The sequence below is a fragment of the Apteryx rowi genome, unplaced genomic scaffold (assembly GCF_003343035.1).
Source record: "Apteryx rowi isolate R43461 unplaced genomic scaffold, aptRow1 scaffold_750, whole genome shotgun sequence".
Lineage (NCBI taxonomy): Eukaryota > Metazoa > Chordata > Aves > Apterygiformes > Apterygidae > Apteryx > Apteryx rowi.
Window position 1 is genome coordinate 88,501 of NW_020451039.1, and position 19,286 is coordinate 107,786.

The window sequence follows — 19,286 nt, forward strand, 5'->3', positions numbered from 1 at the left end:
AGTCAGAAACACTGGATGGTGCTTGTAACCTGACAGAATTGAGTTCCAAATAATTTCAGATGTTTGCTATTCCCTTGAAGGAAAAAATAACAAGTTTTTGATGAACAAATAAAGTTATTACCACAGACTATTTCAGACTTAACTGTCATTTGGAAGTGGACTTTCTTTCTGCTTTACTGACTTGTCTGTTGCATTGTTTTCATAATGGGCTTGAATGGCCTGTGTGAATTATAGTTGTATGGAAGAATTTGAGCTTAAGTGCTCTTATGGACCATTACCTCATATCCGGTGTTTTAATAGTAAATAATACTCAAATTGTGTAAACTTTTTATTACTCAAATTGGAATCAGATAACTTCATTATCCTGAAGCATGGTGCTGCTAGGTTTGTGAGTGTTCTGTGGTTTTTTTTGTTTGTTTGTTTGTTTTTTAACTGAAAACACAAAATGAGACTTTACTAGACCTGTGCTTCTCCATAAGCTCTTGTTTGTTAGAACACTTTACAAATGTAGAGATCTTTCCATGAAGGCTTTCTTATTCAGGCAAGAAATGTGACGATCCATGCTCAAACGCAATGCATACATGCAACACGGCAAGCTCTTCAGAGGTGCTTACTGCATGTGCAGCGTGTGTACAGAGACTATAATGTAACCCTTTAGCCTAGTTTAATGGCTGTTTCACTATTCATTATTCTCTCTACACATGGTAATGTCAGTTACTTAGTTTTGGTAATTTGTGAAATTAAGGCTATCATTTCAGGTTGGCTGAAAATTTGGAGCCACTGTTGTCAGAAAATCCAGTGGTAGCTGTTCTCAGCAATTTTAATCTTTTGAATGGTGAGTTCCTGTTTTCTTCAGCACTTTTGCAATTTTCTGTTTTTGTTGTTGTTGTTGTTGTTGTTGTTTTTTTCCAAAACAGTAACTTTTTCTTTTGTTGTTCTCCTGAGGTTAAAGGGATGTTGCTTGTGGAAAGTACTGACCTAATGCAATATATTCTCGGTGTATACACATGTACACACACCTGCACTTACTGTTCTTGTCCCAGGACAGCATAGTTCATCTTGTCAGGGCCTGTCCTAGGAATATGTAGGCATTCATTGGAAAGAAGAGGGGAATCTAATTAGTGGAAGTAGAAAATAACTTAAGTGATTAAAGGCTACTTCAGTAGTTTCAGATGTTCCCTTAATACAGGGGTGTGGGATGACGTGTGCTCTGATAGGATAATGCACACAGACGTACAAGCCCTTCAGTCTGCCAATAAAGTGACCTTTAGATTTGATGTAGAAGTGAATTGCATAATATGAAGATTTTGTAACCCCTCAGTATAAATCTAGAGGAGACACTGCAGTCTGTGGGCAACTTGATTAAGCAACTCAGTAGGATTTTGCAGATTGTTACTGTTGGTACCATTTTCCTTCTCTTCCAGATGTGAAAGTCAAAGACTGTGTGTGGAATACTACTGAGCTGGAGCTGGACATTCGTTCTTCTATCAACATTTCTGAAGAAACTATCAGGACTGTTCTGGAAGCTAATATCTCTCATTCAAAGGTAAAAGATCAAAAAGAGGTGTTGAATTAACAGGTTAACCTATGGCCTGATCTGCCAACTGAAACAAAACAAAGCAAACTTGTTTGTGTGGAATCTTATATTTTCACTTGTTGCTTCTATCTGGAAGATTTTTTGAGATTTGGGACTTTGGAAAAAATTATGTGAGGCATTAAGAGGTCAATTTGTAGTAGCACTAGTTTTCTCCTGATCTAAATGGCACTGCTTCATTACTTTCAGCAGTTTTACTCAGTCGTGCTGACTAAATTTGAACTCTATTGCCTTGGAACTGTAGAGAAGGTGAGGCTTCCTGGAGAAATCATTTTGTATCTCCCCCCCCACTCTGAGCCTTACAGTACAGAGTTATCTGATTTCTTTTATTCCTTGGTGTGCTCCTCACTGTTCTTACATTTTCACCTCTATCTTGCCTTTGCTTCACTTTATTTATCTGTTTACTTGTCTATTGAGTATTATATAAAGGATTGATTGTGTAGGTTTTCTGAGTCAAAGACTGTGTGTGTTATCACTGTTGCTGTTTCCTGTGATCCCAATAATCGGAAAGTAGAAATCATGAAAAGTGCCAGCTTAACTCTGGGTTCTCTCTCAGGTGTGTGATGGAAAAGAGTTGGAGATACTTTTGATATAAACTAATCAGGTCAATCAAGCAGCCACTGGGTGTCACTGATGCTCCACTTGCAGAAGCAGTTGCAAGTTTTGTTCACAAAAAGTATGGCTGTTTCAGTTCAGACAATCATAATTACTTACAGATGATTTGTTAGTTCTGCTTCTGCTTTGGCAGTGTGACTGCCATTGTTGTTTGCTTGTTATTTTGATACCAGTAAATAGTAATGAGAGAAGTCATCTAGAAGTAATTCAGTGGGAATCTTGCACCTTTGATCTCTTGGAATAATAATGCTAATTGACTGACTTTTCAAATTAGCCTCTATCCTCATTTTTGCAGAAGTCCTGTGTACAGCTTGGATATATGTGCATATCTCACGTATTTATGCAGAATTTTGGGTGTGCATAAGTGCTTAAATTCTCTCCCAGTCCAACTAGAGTATTAAAATCTATGTCTCTTACTGATTATGCAATATGTGAGAATACTTTCTTTTAAGGTATAATTCAGGCATGGCCCACTATGTTTATGGTTTGTATAACCACTGTCTGATAACCCTGATGATACCTGCAGGCACCTTGCAGCCCTGTATTCCTGTGATTGTATGCTACATTGGTGCTTGCCTCTGGAATCGTAAGAATAAGTCTGTGAGTTGAAGGTGCCTGTTACTTACCCTTGATTTCTACCTCAAGATTATGCTCTGGCCACACTCATTGCTATGGGATTATGTTTGTGTGTTTTATTTATTATTTGTTTTAACTGCTCAAAAGATATAATCTGTGTAGATTATAAGCATTCATTACTCAGGAGTATGACATAGCTTTGATGCAAAAGCTGTAAGGAAAGTTCGGAGGGGCTTGATCTAGTTGGTAAAATGTTGAATGGATTAAAGCTGGATTGAAACTGGAACATTCATCAGGAATTTCAAATTGTATCGCAGAGTCAAAACTCCCTCCCATACAAAGTCCTTTTACATTGATAGCAAAATAATGTTTATACTCATTCTGTTCTCTTTCTGTGTGTATTACATATGTGTAGGTACACAAACATATACATGAAAGTGAGTAATCTTGCCCAAGATCTGCTTAGGCATTTGTCCCTTTTTCCGCTTTTAATAGTAATATTTCAAAGAAGTGTTGAACTGAAGTGTCMGCTGGCTCAGAGTGAACGTTATATCATGTAGGCATACCCTAAGTGTTAAGTTTGTGTGACCTCTGAAAGAAGGAAGTCCATGTTGTTTGATTTTTACAATGATTCACACATCTACATTTTGATCTTTATGCGTTTCTGCAACAAAGGTGTATATTCTCTACAATGTGTTCAACATTGTTAATATGACTGCTCATAGTATGAATGCCTACAGAATGAACAAATGACCTGTTTCCAAGTGAAAATAAATTATTATAAGAAATATACTTCATCTCTTTATAGGCACGTTGGTATGTTTGTTTGCACTTTATAGTCTGTCTGATAGAGCTGTATAGGTCGGTCTTTCAGTTCTGTTGATGACTACTATACGTTGTCATGTTACTGTGACACAAATTCTCACTTTATTGCATGTAAAGAAGTTTCTTTCAGGAAGAAAGAAAATTAATACACATACTTTATGATAGCTTTTTTACAGTGCCTTTGCAGTAGCTTTAGCTGGAAGATGTGATGAAGAAGTACTTAGCCTGTTGCTGACATTACCTGAAAACAGCAAGACTTCCCTGGTGGTGGAGGAATTATGTTCTTTACCAGCACTGGACCTGTATACCATGTTTTTACTGATTATACAGAATTTGAACTTGCGTCATATCATTTACAAGGTAAGATGGGGTGAGGGAAAGTGTTCATTTCCTGTGATTTCTTTTGAAGGTAGTCTAAAACATGCAAGTCGGAKGAGTAATTCAATTCACGAATATAGTATTTTGTTGCTTTAGATGTTCTTTCTCTGTGAAAGCAAACACCAGCCACGTGGCATTTTCTTTGTCGTCTTTTAGCTCCACAGACCAGTTGAAGAATAGGCTTGGTGGGTGCTACTGTATTCCATCTATTTCTTCCTTGGGAAAATTATCCCTGAAAAGTTAATTATGAAAGCTCTAGAGAAAACACATGAAGTCATAGCTTTATTAATCTTCAGCAGAGTTTGCAGATTGTGCAGTTAGCCACTTAATTTGTAAGTGTGGAAGACTGATATGGCATCATTTGAGATAAAACAAGCATAAAAGCCCACATTATAAGAAATATGAAGTTATTTTCTAGCAAAAATTCATAGCATACTGGAATGCATTTTACTTGCTGTAGAAATCRTACTGGAAATTCAGGTGGCTCCTTCAGGAAGGATGTAAATGTGCCTTTCCAAATCTCAGGATTAGTTTCTCTATACAGACAAAAAAATCTGTATTTCATATGGCCCAAATCATACAGCTTGGTTTGACCTGATTCATAACCTCTCCTTGATACTTAAGAGTTTAACACATCTGAATGATTATGATTTAAACAGTGTCTGGCATCCACTCTATTTAATCCAACTAAAAAAACACATTGCAGTTATTTATCCAGATAGGAGGATCCTAGAGGACTGATGATGATGGAGAATTTTAGTGTTTATATTCTTTTGGAAAATAATGAGAATAATACAGTCACAAAACTGTAATAAAGGCAATGCAGAAGTCTGCAGCAAAACTGGATTATCTATGCAACTCTATATAATTTGGGATCTAGTCTGGGTTTTCAGTGAGATGGTATTTTCAGTTGTAAGAACAAAATAATTGGATAAAACTTGCGATAGTTAACAGGTGTTTATTCCAGTTCTTCTGTGGTGAATGATTAACAGAACTTAAAACATTGCAAGTACAAATAACTGAAAGATATTTATAGAACAGGAAGGAAGAAAATTTTGTTCTAAAACTCTAGTTTCTGGATTATATTCTGGAGGCTGCATGTGCAGTTAAACTGAGTGGCCACACATTTTTAAAAAAGAGAAAAATGCCTAGAATAGGTAAGATATCGGAGGAAAGAGAAGAGATTTCCACTTTCTGAAGTGTCTGGCAACCTGGAAGGAAAGTAAGAGAAGAAAGAAAAAGAGTGCTTGTTCTGACAGCTTTTCTCTTGAACCCTATTGAGGTATAATGAATTCCTAGCACAAAATAACAAGTGTTGTCAGCTTATCCTAAATTGTTATGGAAGTTTTGCTAATTTTTAAATTGAATAAAAGGTTATTGCAGAGTATTTATTTTTGAATGTGTGAAAGCAGGTGAAGTTTGAAAGGAAAATTAAGCACAGACATTATAGTAGGAAGTGTCTTAGTCAAATACAGGTGGATAAAGTAAAGATAATCAGAGGAAGCAGCTGGAAGCATATAATGAGATTGTATTGTTTTAGTTACCATGCATAGGCAGGTAACTTAATCAGTTGTCATTTATATGACATCTAAATGGCCAATAATTGCAAAAGAGATGAGAGAATTCTAAATGCCAAAAGGTGCTTGGTGGCAAAAGGATGATTGAACTTTGGTCAAGTAAGGATGCACGTAATTATTTTAGGTAGAAGGCAGTAAGTATGAAAAATGCAAAGGGAGGAACAGTATCACAGGAAAGTATCCTGTCTAATATGCTTCCTAAAACAGCTAAAGGGATTACTTGATTCAATTTAGTTTGAGTTACGTTAAAAATATTAAGCTATTGTACTGAGCATCTTGAGCCTACTGAAGGGAAAGTTCTCATTTATGCTCAATTCCAAGGGGGCAGATTTTCACAGATGCCATCCGCATTAAGTTGGATGAGAGCTGCCTTCAGCTCAGCAGGTGTAAATGTGTTCTCTGTATTTTAATTCCTTGTATGTTGTAGGCTAGTTCTAACAATTCCAGAGAATTTTTGTTTATGTGAATTTGAGATTTAGAGAGTTATACTAAAAGGAGTTTTAAACACAGTTTGCAGGAGCATTCTGTAATCAGTTTTACAAAGAGACTGAATAATTTTGAGCCTTTCACTGAAAGGTTAAAATTTGTTTTTCTAATTGAAATTTAATGTCATGATTTTTTTTCCTCCTTTTCTTTTCCAAGATTAAGATACCATCTGAGATACGCAGCTTACTGAACACATTATTGGATGTGGTTTCTAGTATCAGCTCCCTTCTCAATAAAGACCAGCGTGTCATGGAAGACCTTCCGGTGTTTCTCCAAGCTGTTAAAAATATTGGTGTGCTCGACATCTCTGTATTGCAGCAGGTATGTGTATGATTTTCAAAATGTAAGCCTAATGCCCATTGTAAGGCGTCTTGTTAGGGATATGTGCTAAAATAATGAGGAGGAACACTAGCAGAAATTGTATACTAGAAGCTAGGCACTTATATGAGATAATGGTCCGTTGTCCTTAGGAAGTTGCATTTGATCTCTTTTGAGCACTCTGGTAATTTTGGGACTGTATTGATGGGTTGTTTCCATCATCTTTTTTCATCAGGTTATGAGAACACAGCCTAAATTAGTATGGTACTAGGCTACTGGTTAATAATAGCAGCTATTATCTACGATTTTGAGAGCTATACCTTTTCTGATAATGCTTTTTTTTTTTTTTGACAAATTATTTCTTTATCTAGCAGCTGCTTTGTTTCATGAGAAATAACTTTGGTTTATAAGGGATAGTACGTTTCTCTAGAGATTCTATGCGGGTGATTTAAAGAATCCATAGCTCTGCTTCCCTGACTCTTTCCATGCTGCTAAGGTGATTGCCTTTACGGTAAGATTCTTAGTCTCACAGATAAGATACTGACTTCAAGATACCACGATCAGTTCTTGGATCTGCTATAGATTGTTTCTGTTTGTGTCACTTAATGTTTTTGTGTCCCAGTTCTGCTTGCTATTTAAAAAAAAAAAGGAGGGGGGGGGGGTGGGAGGGGAGAGGGAGGGTATCTCTCCTGTCCTGCTTAAGGACAGTTGCTACGTGTGCATCTCCACAGCTAGCACAGCGGTGTGGATCTACTATTAAATCAATCAGCATAAAAATTTCTCCTTTTGAGCATGCTCCAGTTCCATCAGTGGACTTGCTGACCCCTGTGGCACTACCTTCTGGAGCAAACTTGCTCCGTGTGGGAAGTGCAGGACTGAATCTGATTCTAAAATTGCAGGCCTCTAAAGATGCCTCAGTGTTAAACAGCACAAACTGGTTCGTGACTGCCGTACACACTAAACACTGCCTTAGATACTGTTTTCCCCAGTGATATGAATCTTTATCACGAACTTCTAATCTGTATGACTAAGGGGCGTGTTGTAAAATGCTGGTTTGTGCCTGTGTTTTGCTTGTGAGCTGCTGTTCTTTGGGATCGTGCTTTGGCTGCCATAATGAAAGGTGGTTTTCATCAGGGAAGACTTGCATCTCTTCTGTTTTGCTTAAACTAGTTCTGTTTATGGCAGACTCAAGAGTTTCCTTCCAGCAACTTAAATACTCTTTTCAGAGTGAAATGCTAGTTGCTTATCCAACAAAAGAGCCTCTCACAAGGTCCTGTTCAGAAAGTTTGCAAAGGACAGAATCCAACAGCAGAGGGCCATCTGGTCGCAGTTTCAGTCTTGGCTCCGTGGCATCCCGTATTGTCCTGTAATGTAACACAGATTTAACCCTGGAATTCTTTGCTTTTTACATCTTGCAACACAATCTATGTTTCCTTAGTTTTTGTTTTGATGTTTCCTTCTTTGTTGAGAAATTGATGCCCGTTTTTGTCACCTAGTGTTCTGTGGAGGATTAAAAAAAGCATGCACATTTATTTTAGTAGATCAGTGTCTATTTCTTTTGTTCATAAAGTAGCTGTGTGCTGTTTTCAAGGATCCTTCTATCTCTACAACTGAACTTTTTTTTTTTCTTTTATGGACTAGCAAAAATTGTTTATTTTTAAATTTCCTTTCCTTCCTTTCTCAGGTTCTGCTGCATTTTGCTGCTTTCCAATACATATCTTTTAGTTCTTGATGATTTTGTTTGCTTCTTGACCTTTCTATAGACGCTGTCCTTGTTCTTCTTAATGAGGGTGGTGCAGATATTGTTTACACACTTTTCTCCTAAAATATTTCCCTCACTTTCCAAATAAGTCCTTCCTTCTGGATATTTATTTTCATGATAACCAGCCACAAAGTAGTTTAGAGACCTAGGAAGACAACAGAATAAAATATATATATTTTTAAGATATAAAACAATGTGGACCTTCAGCCTAGATAAGACAGATTTTCTCTTTCATTAAATTCTTACTAAAGAAGTTCTTTTGAAGTATGAAATTTACAAAAGTTTTTGCTAATCTCCTTGTAGGAGTAATGAAGTAATTTTATCAGTTATGCATGTGAGTTTTTGCCTGAAAGACCAAATGGAAAGCAATTCACATATCTGTGAAATGTGACATTGAACTGGTATGCTACATAGTGTGTAGTAAAAAAGCATTTTACACTGACTGGCAGATGTTGAGTTTTAACTGGAACACAGAGCTACTTTCTATGGTTAACAGCACTGAGTGAACAGATAACTCCCTTGAGAAAAAACATGGCTGATTTTTGCTTGTCTGTTTGCTGTTAGAAATTATCTGCTTATATTTCCATTACTAATTTTTGGTCTGTTTGTCATTCATGAGTAGATAAGCACAGGGCCGGAAGGGATTGTTGAGTACTGAACGCTGTCACTCTTGTAAAAAGCAGCCTTGTTATGTAATCCCTTTGCTGAATTTATCAAGTTCTGTGCTAAAACTACTTAGGCTACCATTATTGGAAAGCTTCTTGGAGTTATAAATGTATAAAATTCCAATTTAAATTTACCCATGACTAGTACATTTATTCTTGTATTAAAAATGTCCCATAGCTTTTTAAACTCTTGATTCCCCCGTATACGTAAAGAAGGCCAGTCATAGTCCCTCTTTGTTTTGCTAGGTTAAATAAGTTTCAATTTTTTTTGTTGTTGTTCTGAGGGATTTTTGGTTATTTTTTTCTGCTGTAACAGGCTCTCACTTGTCTCAGACATCCTTAGTGTCATCTTCACGTGCTGTATTAAGACCTAATCTTGAATGCTGGGGACAAAAACCATGTACAGTCTTTGAGGGGAAGTGTGACTGGTGGCTCTTGTAGTCTATACTGACTGAAACAACTTGCTTAATCTTGCATTTGCCTTTTTCATAAATTGCATACATCTGTGTCCCTTACTTCATCAAAGAGCAGTAATATACCTAGATAAACTCCATTTCTGGAGTAGCATGTCATGATTTTGGTTGCTAAATAATGATTTATACTGGGTATCATTTAGTTTACTCTCAATCAGGTAATTGGTTTCTTCCTGTATAACACTGATCTTCATTTGTTCTACAGTGCCTTCTAGTTTTAGGTTATAATCAAATTTTAGTAATTCACTTCCCCTTTTGAGGCTGACAGTTGCACAACACTGGTCCCAAGATCAGTCTCTGAGGAATACTGCTAGTGATTTCTCTGTGATTCAATGTTTTCTTTCAACAGAAACCGTGACATCTCTTCTTAAGACCATTCTTCACCCACCATACAGTAATGCTGATTAATATTTTCCAGTACAATAACATTATCTAGTCATTAGAGTCCACTGATTTTAGAGATGGTGTATCTCTTTTTCAGAAAAAACACCCACCCTCCCAAACAAATATATTGCATTGGTCTGTAATGATAAATCCATAATGTGTTAAATTCCACTCTTTACATACTTTCTGTCTCTAACTGTTCTCTTTAAAATTTATTGCAGTATCTTGCCATATTAAACATCACAATGAGATACCCATTATGCCCTGGGACATTATCTCACTCACCCTCGAGTATAGATGTCGTCTACTTTTCATTCATATGTTGCAATCCAAATTTCATAGACTTCTGAGAAATAGTTTGGCAAAAGACTTCAGATTTGGTAAATCTTTTCTTATTCTGCCAATTTCAGTACAATAAAGATTTTGATTTGTTTGTCTCTGCCCAGAAGTAGGAATATCCGTTTCCCCACACTTGTTTCCTTTAGTGATGCGGTCTCACCAGGTTTTTGGATTATCTTTAATCTCCCTCTAGTTTACCAGTAAAATGGCATTTTTTCATCTCTTTATTTATGTAATATTTCTTAATTTTTTTWAATTTTCTTTGCAAGCTGTAACTTGACTTGACTACTAGACTCTTTGCTGAACAGCTGATTTTTCCAATCTATATAGTTTTTTTTCCATAATACTCTTTTTAGGAGGATGGTTGTCCAGTTAGGTCCAAAGCCCGTATGTTAGGAGATTTTGGTCCCCTTTTGAGAATCCAGTCCCAGATTGTTTTTTAATATTTGGAGCCTACCTTCAGAGCCTTGTTTGTAATGAGTTATTTGTTTGGAATCGAAAGCTTTGATTACAGACCTATGTCATTTAGTTTAAACTGGAACACCTGGATCAAAGATAACTTTTTGTGAACATCCGTCCTATATTGTTCTCCCACTTTATCAAAGCCAAATTGTAGGTAACATCTCATGGTTTTGAGTCAGAGGATATTTTACTGAAAGACAGTAAGTGGATTCAGTTTGGCAGCTCACTGCATAAATATTCATCATTTGAATTTCAAGTTATTTTGATTGGAACCAGAATTAGTCAGCTTGCGTTCTTTGACTGAAATAAGCCTCGCTTACCCTTCTAGTGCAAGTAGTCATGAATAGGGATTCAAAGCCACTTTTATTCAGCACTGTGCATAAATAAAGTTTATTCCTCCAGTGAAGTCCATGCCAACAGATTCCCCCCCCAAGAACTGTAGATAGTAGTGTTATGAAGTCTGGGTGTTATTTACTGTGCTGCACACTGAATGTCAAAAGTTAGATTCTGGGGGCAGCAAACACTAAGTTTTGATAACGCTCTCTAATATTCCTCCAGGATTACTAAAGTGGCACTTGACACTGTAGTAAAGGCATTGATCAGGATAAACTGTTTCTAATAACATGACCTCTAAACCGATCATGTTTTATTCTATTTGTGAAGTGCTGCACTATTTTGAAAATTGATGCTCATAATTTATTTCTGTATTGTAATTTATTTCTGTATCAAATGTGTTTGACCTATCAAAATCTTTCTTCCACTTGCCAGTCTTGCAGTCTTAAATTGAAATCTGGAAGCCTAGCTATGTTTTTCTTCCCATGCGTCAGCAACAGTAATAAACATCAGGCAAGTGAGTTGCATCCTTCAGTTATACTTTTGCAGCACATTTTCTTTTCCAGTCATATCTTCTGTTAGAGCTGTGCAAGTGCACAGCCTTCCATGAAATTCCAGTTGCAACTGAGCACATTATTTGAAAACTGAAGTTGAATGGAGGAGGCTGTTTTTGGAACATAGTTAATGATGGTGCTTAAACCAGAACGGGAGTCAGATCGTGCTCCTGCTTAGAGGTCTGTCAATCGTGAGCAAATGGCAAAAGTAAATATGACACAAGATGGGGGGGAAAAAAACCCACAAAAAACTAGAAGCACGTCTAACAAGTTAAAAGCTATACTTGAAAACTTGGTTTTCAGGGTGCAAGTGCACTTGAATTCTTTTCTTTTCAGCAGCTGTTTTCACTGGAAGCATTTATATCACGCAAAATGATTTTGTTTGTTTCTGCTGTCTTTGTGACCACAGGAGTAATCCACCAGAAGAGTAAACTTTGGAAACTGACATGGTAATCTAGGAATCTTTACTGAGGTGCAGTTGTCTTGATATTTCCATTCCTTTTGTGCCTCACCAAGCCATCAATACACAGTATTTTTCAAAGTTTAAAGTAATAAACTATCCTTTTCATGGAATATCCTGGCCATGACAAAGGTAATCAGGAGAACAGAGAAGAGCACAGCAGGTGCTCGTTCTCATAGGCAGTTTCAACAGTGTAATTTTGTTGCTCTCCTTGGATGCCATGTTGAGAGAACACCAGGGCTATTCCCTGAAGCTACTGAAAGCAGCTTTGGTTCATCTGTATTTCCATTTGTTTTAGTTCTTACAAGGTGGGCAGTTGAGGCGTTCAGCTGTTGGATCCCTGGAGTCTGTAATCAAGGCAGTGTGTAAAGAAGAATCTTCATTTTTCAGCAACACAAACATGTTCATTGACATGCCCAGAATCACAGAGCTCTTGGAGGACAATATGGCAAAATATGGCATTCCTGAAGACTCAAGTAAGAAAAACTATCAATCACAAGTTACATGTATACATTCATAATCTGTGGAACTCTCCCTCTTAAATGGAAATATGTATATATATGGCAGAGGTGTTTGTGAATAAGATGCAAGTTATTCTGGTTACTCTTTATCTTCGCAAATAATAAATAAGAATACTCCTGTCTTAGAGCCTATACTGATTAGAATTTATAAAGCATTTAGTATGAAAAATATTTTTTTTGGCTACAAGATTGTCAATTCATTGCTACATGCTTTTGCAAGCGTAATGCTGTGGTACGACTGTGCAGTAAAATTTGCAAACTCTGGATAAAACAAAAGCATATTTCTGTTTTTTAATAATTGAAATGTCTACTCTCCCTATCAGTGCTGAGAAAGTCTCTTAGCTCTTTTACATTTCACCTTTGCTCCCTTTCCTCTACATATGTTTGACTCGCCTTGATTAATTTTAATATTGTTAATCTTGTTAGTGCATCAGTACTTGATTGCCTTGTGCAAGAGAAGAGTACTACGATGTCAATAGGCTCTCTGTGAAGGACTGGTGACTCAGGGCGTATGACTCTTCGGGGAAACTGGTTCTGTCTCAGTGGTTAGCAGACAAAAGTAAGGGTTTTGGTCTTGGCTGTACCAGCAGGCACCTTGAGGGAGGGAGGCAGAGCTCAGTCCTAGCCTTGCTCCTTGGCTCTGCTTTTCATTCCTGTTTGCAGAATGGAGTAGCAGGATGGCTGAACAGAGAGATTGTTTGGGCCTTAGCCTCTCTGAAAGGTGCTTTTGCTGGAAATGCTATTTGTTTCTTGATGATGTATCATCACAACTCTGAAACGTTGTAAGACCTTTTACCTTAGGACTTTGAAATATCTTTAAAGCATCAGTTAGTTCCAGTGTTACTGTGAGGAAATTAATATCATTTTTCACATTTTACAGATAGGTAAATGAAGCAAGGGAAAATGAAAATAAAAACTTATACAAGGCTACAAAAACTTGATTTCCAGTTCAGTGATTAGCACGTGTGAATCTGAGTTTGCTAGAAGTTAATTTTCATAAAACTATTGAAAAGTGGTTGGTACTTAAGATAAACAAGAGTCTTCTCTGTCCTTAGCATATTGCTGTTTTTGCCTGGCCACCGTGGAGCCTTTGTTAATTTCTTGTTCTTTCTTAGCAATGATTGTGTTCAGCAGTGATTGCTTCCTTGAAGAAAGTAAATTTTGGACAAAGACCTGGGTGTTCTAAATGATATGTTTCTGATACTTGTTTCTTTAACCTTTGGCAGGATTTAAAATGTTTTTGGCTTAGTTTTTCATTATAAACAATATTTGTCTTCCTTGATAAGCTGTTAATGACATTATTTTAATACTTCTGTGTGGCACTGGAAATGGAATATTTCTAAATCCACTCATAATAAAAATGCACCTGACCTGAGCATAAAAATCTAAATGTTTCCTGCAGGGAACCCATTGCCTTTACTTGAGTGTCATGTAAGTGTAGCAGGATGTCCTGGAGGCTGTCGCTTGGACTAGATGAGGTTATGAGTGCATTAGGGTGATGTAGAAACATGATTTTTAGTTAAGGAATGGAAAGGTGAATTTAATGGACTTTTCAAATCAAGACGTTAAATGTCAGAGTTTTAAGCCACGTTTTTTCCTGTATTTTTCATTGATTTTTATGAAATTATACAGATAAAGTCTGTATTTATGAAGAACTATCCCTATTTCTTAAATAGGGGAACAAAGTTATAGATCAAGTGAGGGTCTGGAGTGAGTCTGTTTTCTTAGGTGACTCTAGTTCTATGAGCCTTTATAAGATGACTCTTTCCTCAGCAGTCATTTTGAGCACAGAAATTTTGCATATGTCCTTCCACTCTAAAATACACTAATGCAGCCTTTAGTATAGATTCAGTTCACAAATTGATTTTGACAAATGTGAGAAGCTCTTTGAACTCCAATTTCTCTTTTCTTATGTTTAGAGTTTTGCATCATCAACAGCATCAAAGATTGAATGAACTATTTCTGTTCAGGGACATGTAGTGATTGCTCAGTGACAGTTGATGGTATTTGGCGCCCTGCTATTAAGTCATCTTTTTTTTTTTTTCTTTTTTACTTTAAATTGCTTGTGTTTTTTCTTAAATGTGAGTCTTTTTTCCTTCAGCTCCGTTTTGCTTGAAGCTTTATCAGGAGATTCTACAGTCTTCTAATGGGCCTTTGGTATGGACTTTCCTGAAACCATTATTACATGGGAAGATACTGTACTATTCAAACATCAACATGATTGACCTGGTGATAGAGAAGGTGAGTATCAAAAGAAACARTAAGTCTCATTTGTAACACCATCTCTGTTTACTGATCTTATTTTTGTACTTTGTTTTTAAAGGTCTACTTTTGGGGTAGGTAGAAACAGTGTGATAATTACCTTTAAGAAAACTGGATTCACCCTGACCCCTGAGTTCTTACCTTGTTCCAACTTTAAGCTTAATATTTATGTTAACTTTTATCCTACTTGTTACAGTAGTTTCTCTTCACTGTGAAAAGGAAAATCTTGTTCAAAGTCCCTTAAACCATGTATAAAAAGACTAGGAAGAACACATTAGCGGTAGTGTAGTGAATCATATGTATATTGCTAGTGAGCTTTTGCCAACAACTTTTTCTTAAGATAAGAACTCTATGGGGCAACATAGGTCTGTGGAGAAGGGAAGCCCCAGGAAGGAAAATGCATTCAGAGAGAGTCGCTGGATTGCATTTAAAAAACAAACTATGGTACATCTTGGTTTCCTTCCTGAGTATGAATATTTTTGTCTGAGCTGCCATGTATGTGTGGTCTGAAGCAGATACCGATGACTTGATATTACTCAATTTTCCTGTCTCTAGTTTTGATTTGGTAGGTATTCTGTATTGGACATTGGACATGTCTACAATGTCTACAATGTCCAATTGTCTACAATGACTGGTACAATGACATTTTGGTTTGTGACTGACTTTGAGGCACTTATGTAATAGAAGGAATGATAACTTATTTTAAGTGCGGCATGGAGTTCTCTGCAAATTTTGCATTTATCTTACAAATACATGATTCTTGTTGTGGAATATTTATTGAAGAATGGTAATTTAGGTTCATTTAAAATCTAGAAATAGCATTACTGCTTGTAGATGGTACACAAAAGACTGTTATAACTTTAAATGAGATGCTAACTATTTTCCATGTAAAAGGAATACATTGTGGTATCCTGACTTATACTTGAAAATGTAAGATAGTAGAAAACTAAGTGAAATGGCACATACTAGGTAGCACATACTAGATACTTGGTAGTTTTATAGTTTCTGCTGTGAATTAGAAATAAGGTTTCAGTGATTTCATATTTTGCAGTTAAATAACTTAATTTGGGCAAGAAACCATTTCTCTGTGGAGTTGAATATAATTCATTTTAAAAATTTAGTCAGCTAAAAATGAAGCTCTTTGACTTTTATAGATGCAAATTCTATAAAGAATGAGTTGTGATAAATGATAAAAATTCCAAATCCTTCTGAATGCTTAATTGCATTCTATATTATAATGACATGGAGAATAATGCATTTAAGACATTTCTACATTATTTTTTCCAATTAACAAGACAAAACCACTTTCTTAAAAGAATCTATAAGACAGATAAATCTCCTAACATACACTGTGTTCCTCTATGGATCTTTTAATGAAATCAAGACTGAGTAATGAAGTTCAGAATACCAATTTACTTTACAAGAAAATTTACTTATGTTCTTTTTTATGCTCTGGAACAAAATGAAGGTTCTGGTAGATGCTTCTAGTACAATGTCTGTTAATATTCTTAGACCCCCAAATGTTCCATCTGCTTATGTAGGGTTCTGTGTAACCCTCTTCACCACCCACCAAAAGAACCCCAAACCCTTAGAACTAACAAGCAATTATGGATATATATCTGTATATAAATATGAAACTAATAGGAAAGCTTCTGCAGCAGTTTTTTAGATTTGTTATACTACACAAGCTTATCAATTTTTGCCTGAAGAGAAACAGAGTTTAAATCCAAAATATTGGCCCAAAATATTGGCCCCCTGTCGCCCTTATACAGTCAAGTCTCCTACTGAAATTGGAATAGAGGTTTTAGTTTCCTTTGGACTATATGACCACATGGTAGCTATCTACTAGAAGAAGGAAGTAGAGGATTAAAGCTGAAAAGGCCATTGATATTTGCATATTAAGATATTTTCCATGAATTCTTCACATGGAGTATTTCATTTCAAGATTGTGTAATTAACTATCCTCTGGAGTTGTGAGGTCCCTGGTTTTACCTCCCTAGAAGCCAACCATTTTGATGTGTAGGATAACCCCAACCATCACAGTTGCATGTCAGAATGCTTGACTGATAGCAACCATGTTTAGTGACAAATGGCACCCAGGAGTTCGAAGACCAAGTGTGCAGTCTTTGATCCCTGTTTTCACAGCAGAACTTTTGCCAGTGGTGAGCTGAAACTGTTTCGTGTTTTGAAAGATTCTCAGAATTGATCTTATGTACAAGAAATCACATCAGGAAGATTTCTTGCTATTTCTTTCTAATTGGAACAGTCAGAACGTGTATATATAAATATAGCAAAACAACTTAAAAAGCTAGTCTACTGAATTAATTACTTTCAGTTTCCTGCCTTTTTGTCCAGTATAATTAGAAAATTGATGATGAGTTGAGAAAGTTCTTATTCTAAACTTGCATTGCCTGCCTGGTTTGCATGAGCATGCTTGTCAGCCTGTTAAGATGTCATTATAAAGGCAGTTAAATAAGCTCAAAATAACATTTTTATATGTGCATACGTCAGGAAGAAGTTGACACATACTCAGTCCAGACAGGACTACACTTGATACTCAAGACTCTAATTTTAATCAGACGGTGTCCAGCCTGGATGTTGCAAAGAATATTTACCTTAATACATCTTCATTTATCAGAAAGGAGAACTTCAAGGGAATTCTTATTAAACATCAAAGTCCAACTAATCATTAGAACATAAGCTCACAGGAGTCATTTTACCGGGTTAGATTAAGGATTCATCCTGTCCCAGGTCTGGTCTCTGAATTTAGCCAGCAAAGGGTGCACAGGGAAGAGCTGATGAACATGATGGTACAGTGATGCTTCCCCCAAATACTGTGCCAGCTTCCAATGTCTTGTGGCTCAGAGGCTTGCCAGGACTTTACTGCCTTAATTTGTTCACTTGCTTTTTGAGTTTATGGAAGCTCTTTGCATCCATGGCACCTATGGTGAGGTGTTCTGTATCAACAACCTCTTTCTCTTTTGCATGTTCTTTAACTTCTCCAGAAAATTGAGCCACACCTTCTCTTTAAAAATCCCACATTGTAACTCCCGACTACATTTCTATTTTCCACTATTATTCTTCATTGTAATTCATTATTATTTATTATAGCAGAATTAAAATTTGCTTAGTAAAGACTTCAGACTTATCAGTCTGTAGTCCCCTGGTTCCCCCTGCATCTTCTTCTGTGAATAGCATTGTATTTGTTATCCTTCAGTTCCCAGATACCAAGGCAATTTTAATCAAGAGGGTTACACTGCAGTGAGTACTTCAACTATTTCATCCTTGAGTTCTTTCAGAATTCTTGGCTGGATATTATCTAGTCCTGGAAATTAGTAATTGTTCATTTTGTTAAATTATATGACCTTTTTTACTGCCACTTCAATTTGAGACAGATTCTCTTAAGTGTCTTCCATGTAGAAGGCTTCTGACATGGGAATTTCCCTAAGGTTACTGTGGTGAATGAGGAAACAAAAAAACAAAAACAAAAACAACAAAACAACAGTTCTCATGTGTTGGTTTGTTGTTCCTTTTTTGTTTTCTCACCTCACACGGATTCAGCTTCAGCTTTTTAAAGGATGTTTTCTAATAGCTTCCCTGCTGTGTAGTGTGTTTGTGTGTATATGTGTGCATGCATATGGTCTTTCTCAAGCCTTTTTTAGATAGGCAATATGTATTTGTTCACTTTCCAATATGCTGCCCTTAATTAGTCTCTTTACACCTGCAAACATTTGACCCCTTGGGCTGCTGCTTTTAATTTCTTTCTAATAAGCTTCTGTAGTGTATGAAGTTCACCTTTTTTCAACAATCCATGATGCTATAGTAGGTTTTTTGGCTTTTGTTTGCATAATATACAAACATATTATGGTTACTGTGGCTCTTTAAAAGTGACTTCAGGAAAAAAGTTCTTTGTGCTGCTCACAGTCAAGAAGCACTGAGATCTGAGCTCTTCTGAGCTGCCAGATGAGCTCCTCCATCTAACAGTTTTTAATGACGTCCGCAAATTTGATCTTATCATGTTCCAGTGTGACCCATGCTCGCTCTGCACTGGGGGAACTGAAATCTCCCATTTCTACAGTTTGCTACGCTCAACTTGTCACCATCCTGCCTGGTCAGTGAGTTATATAATCCAAGTGTTCAGGCCTAGGATTTCAGTCCAGGGGCTTTCTGTGTTACTTGCTAACCAGAGAACTTGTTTAGCTGACTTGACATAAAACTTTAATTTAACATTTTGCATCCCTTTGGAAGGTGAACTAGGGAATCTCATTTAGACTGAATAAATAAATTCCTTCAGGAAAATGCAACTAGCTGCAAAGTTTTTTTTAGGACCTACAGTGCTATGGCTGGGAAGAAAGGACAACCACTAGTGTTCTCCCATATTGCCTGATGCTTAAGTGTGCCTCTTTTGGAGAGAAGGAGAGCTGAGTGCTAGGTGTGGATTTCTGCAAAAGTCACTTCATGTACTAGGGAAAAAATTATGTACTTTCAGTAGGAATTATCACAAAAAGTGTGGTTCCAAATTGCAGTTTACAACTCAGTGCAGAAACTCTTTGCTGGGAAATGACATGATCTCTACTGTAATAACAACACGAGATTGTAATGGAGAGATCTAGTTCTTAAATACACTTATGTGACTGATAATACCAATTTAAACAAAAAGATACTGCAATATTTTCTAATCCTGAGAACACTGTGATTTGCT

At 36.5% G+C, this 19,286-nt stretch overlaps 1 protein-coding gene across 1 annotated transcript in view; it reads left to right on the top strand.

Moving 5' to 3' along the window:
• The window catches only part of ABCA13 (ATP binding cassette subfamily A member 13), a 201,325-nt gene that overhangs the window by 49,391 nt on the left and 132,648 nt on the right, over positions 1–19,286 (top strand). The window contains exons 16-21 of the mRNA XM_026088100.1: positions 759–835; positions 1,425–1,546; positions 3,776–3,970; positions 6,208–6,372; positions 12,100–12,277; positions 14,424–14,563. Of these exons, the coding sequence (XP_025943885.1) occupies positions 759–835; positions 1,425–1,546; positions 3,776–3,970; positions 6,208–6,372; positions 12,100–12,277; positions 14,424–14,563 (877 nt within the window). The remainder of the gene's footprint in view (positions 1–758; positions 836–1,424; positions 1,547–3,775; positions 3,971–6,207; positions 6,373–12,099; positions 12,278–14,423; positions 14,564–19,286) is intronic.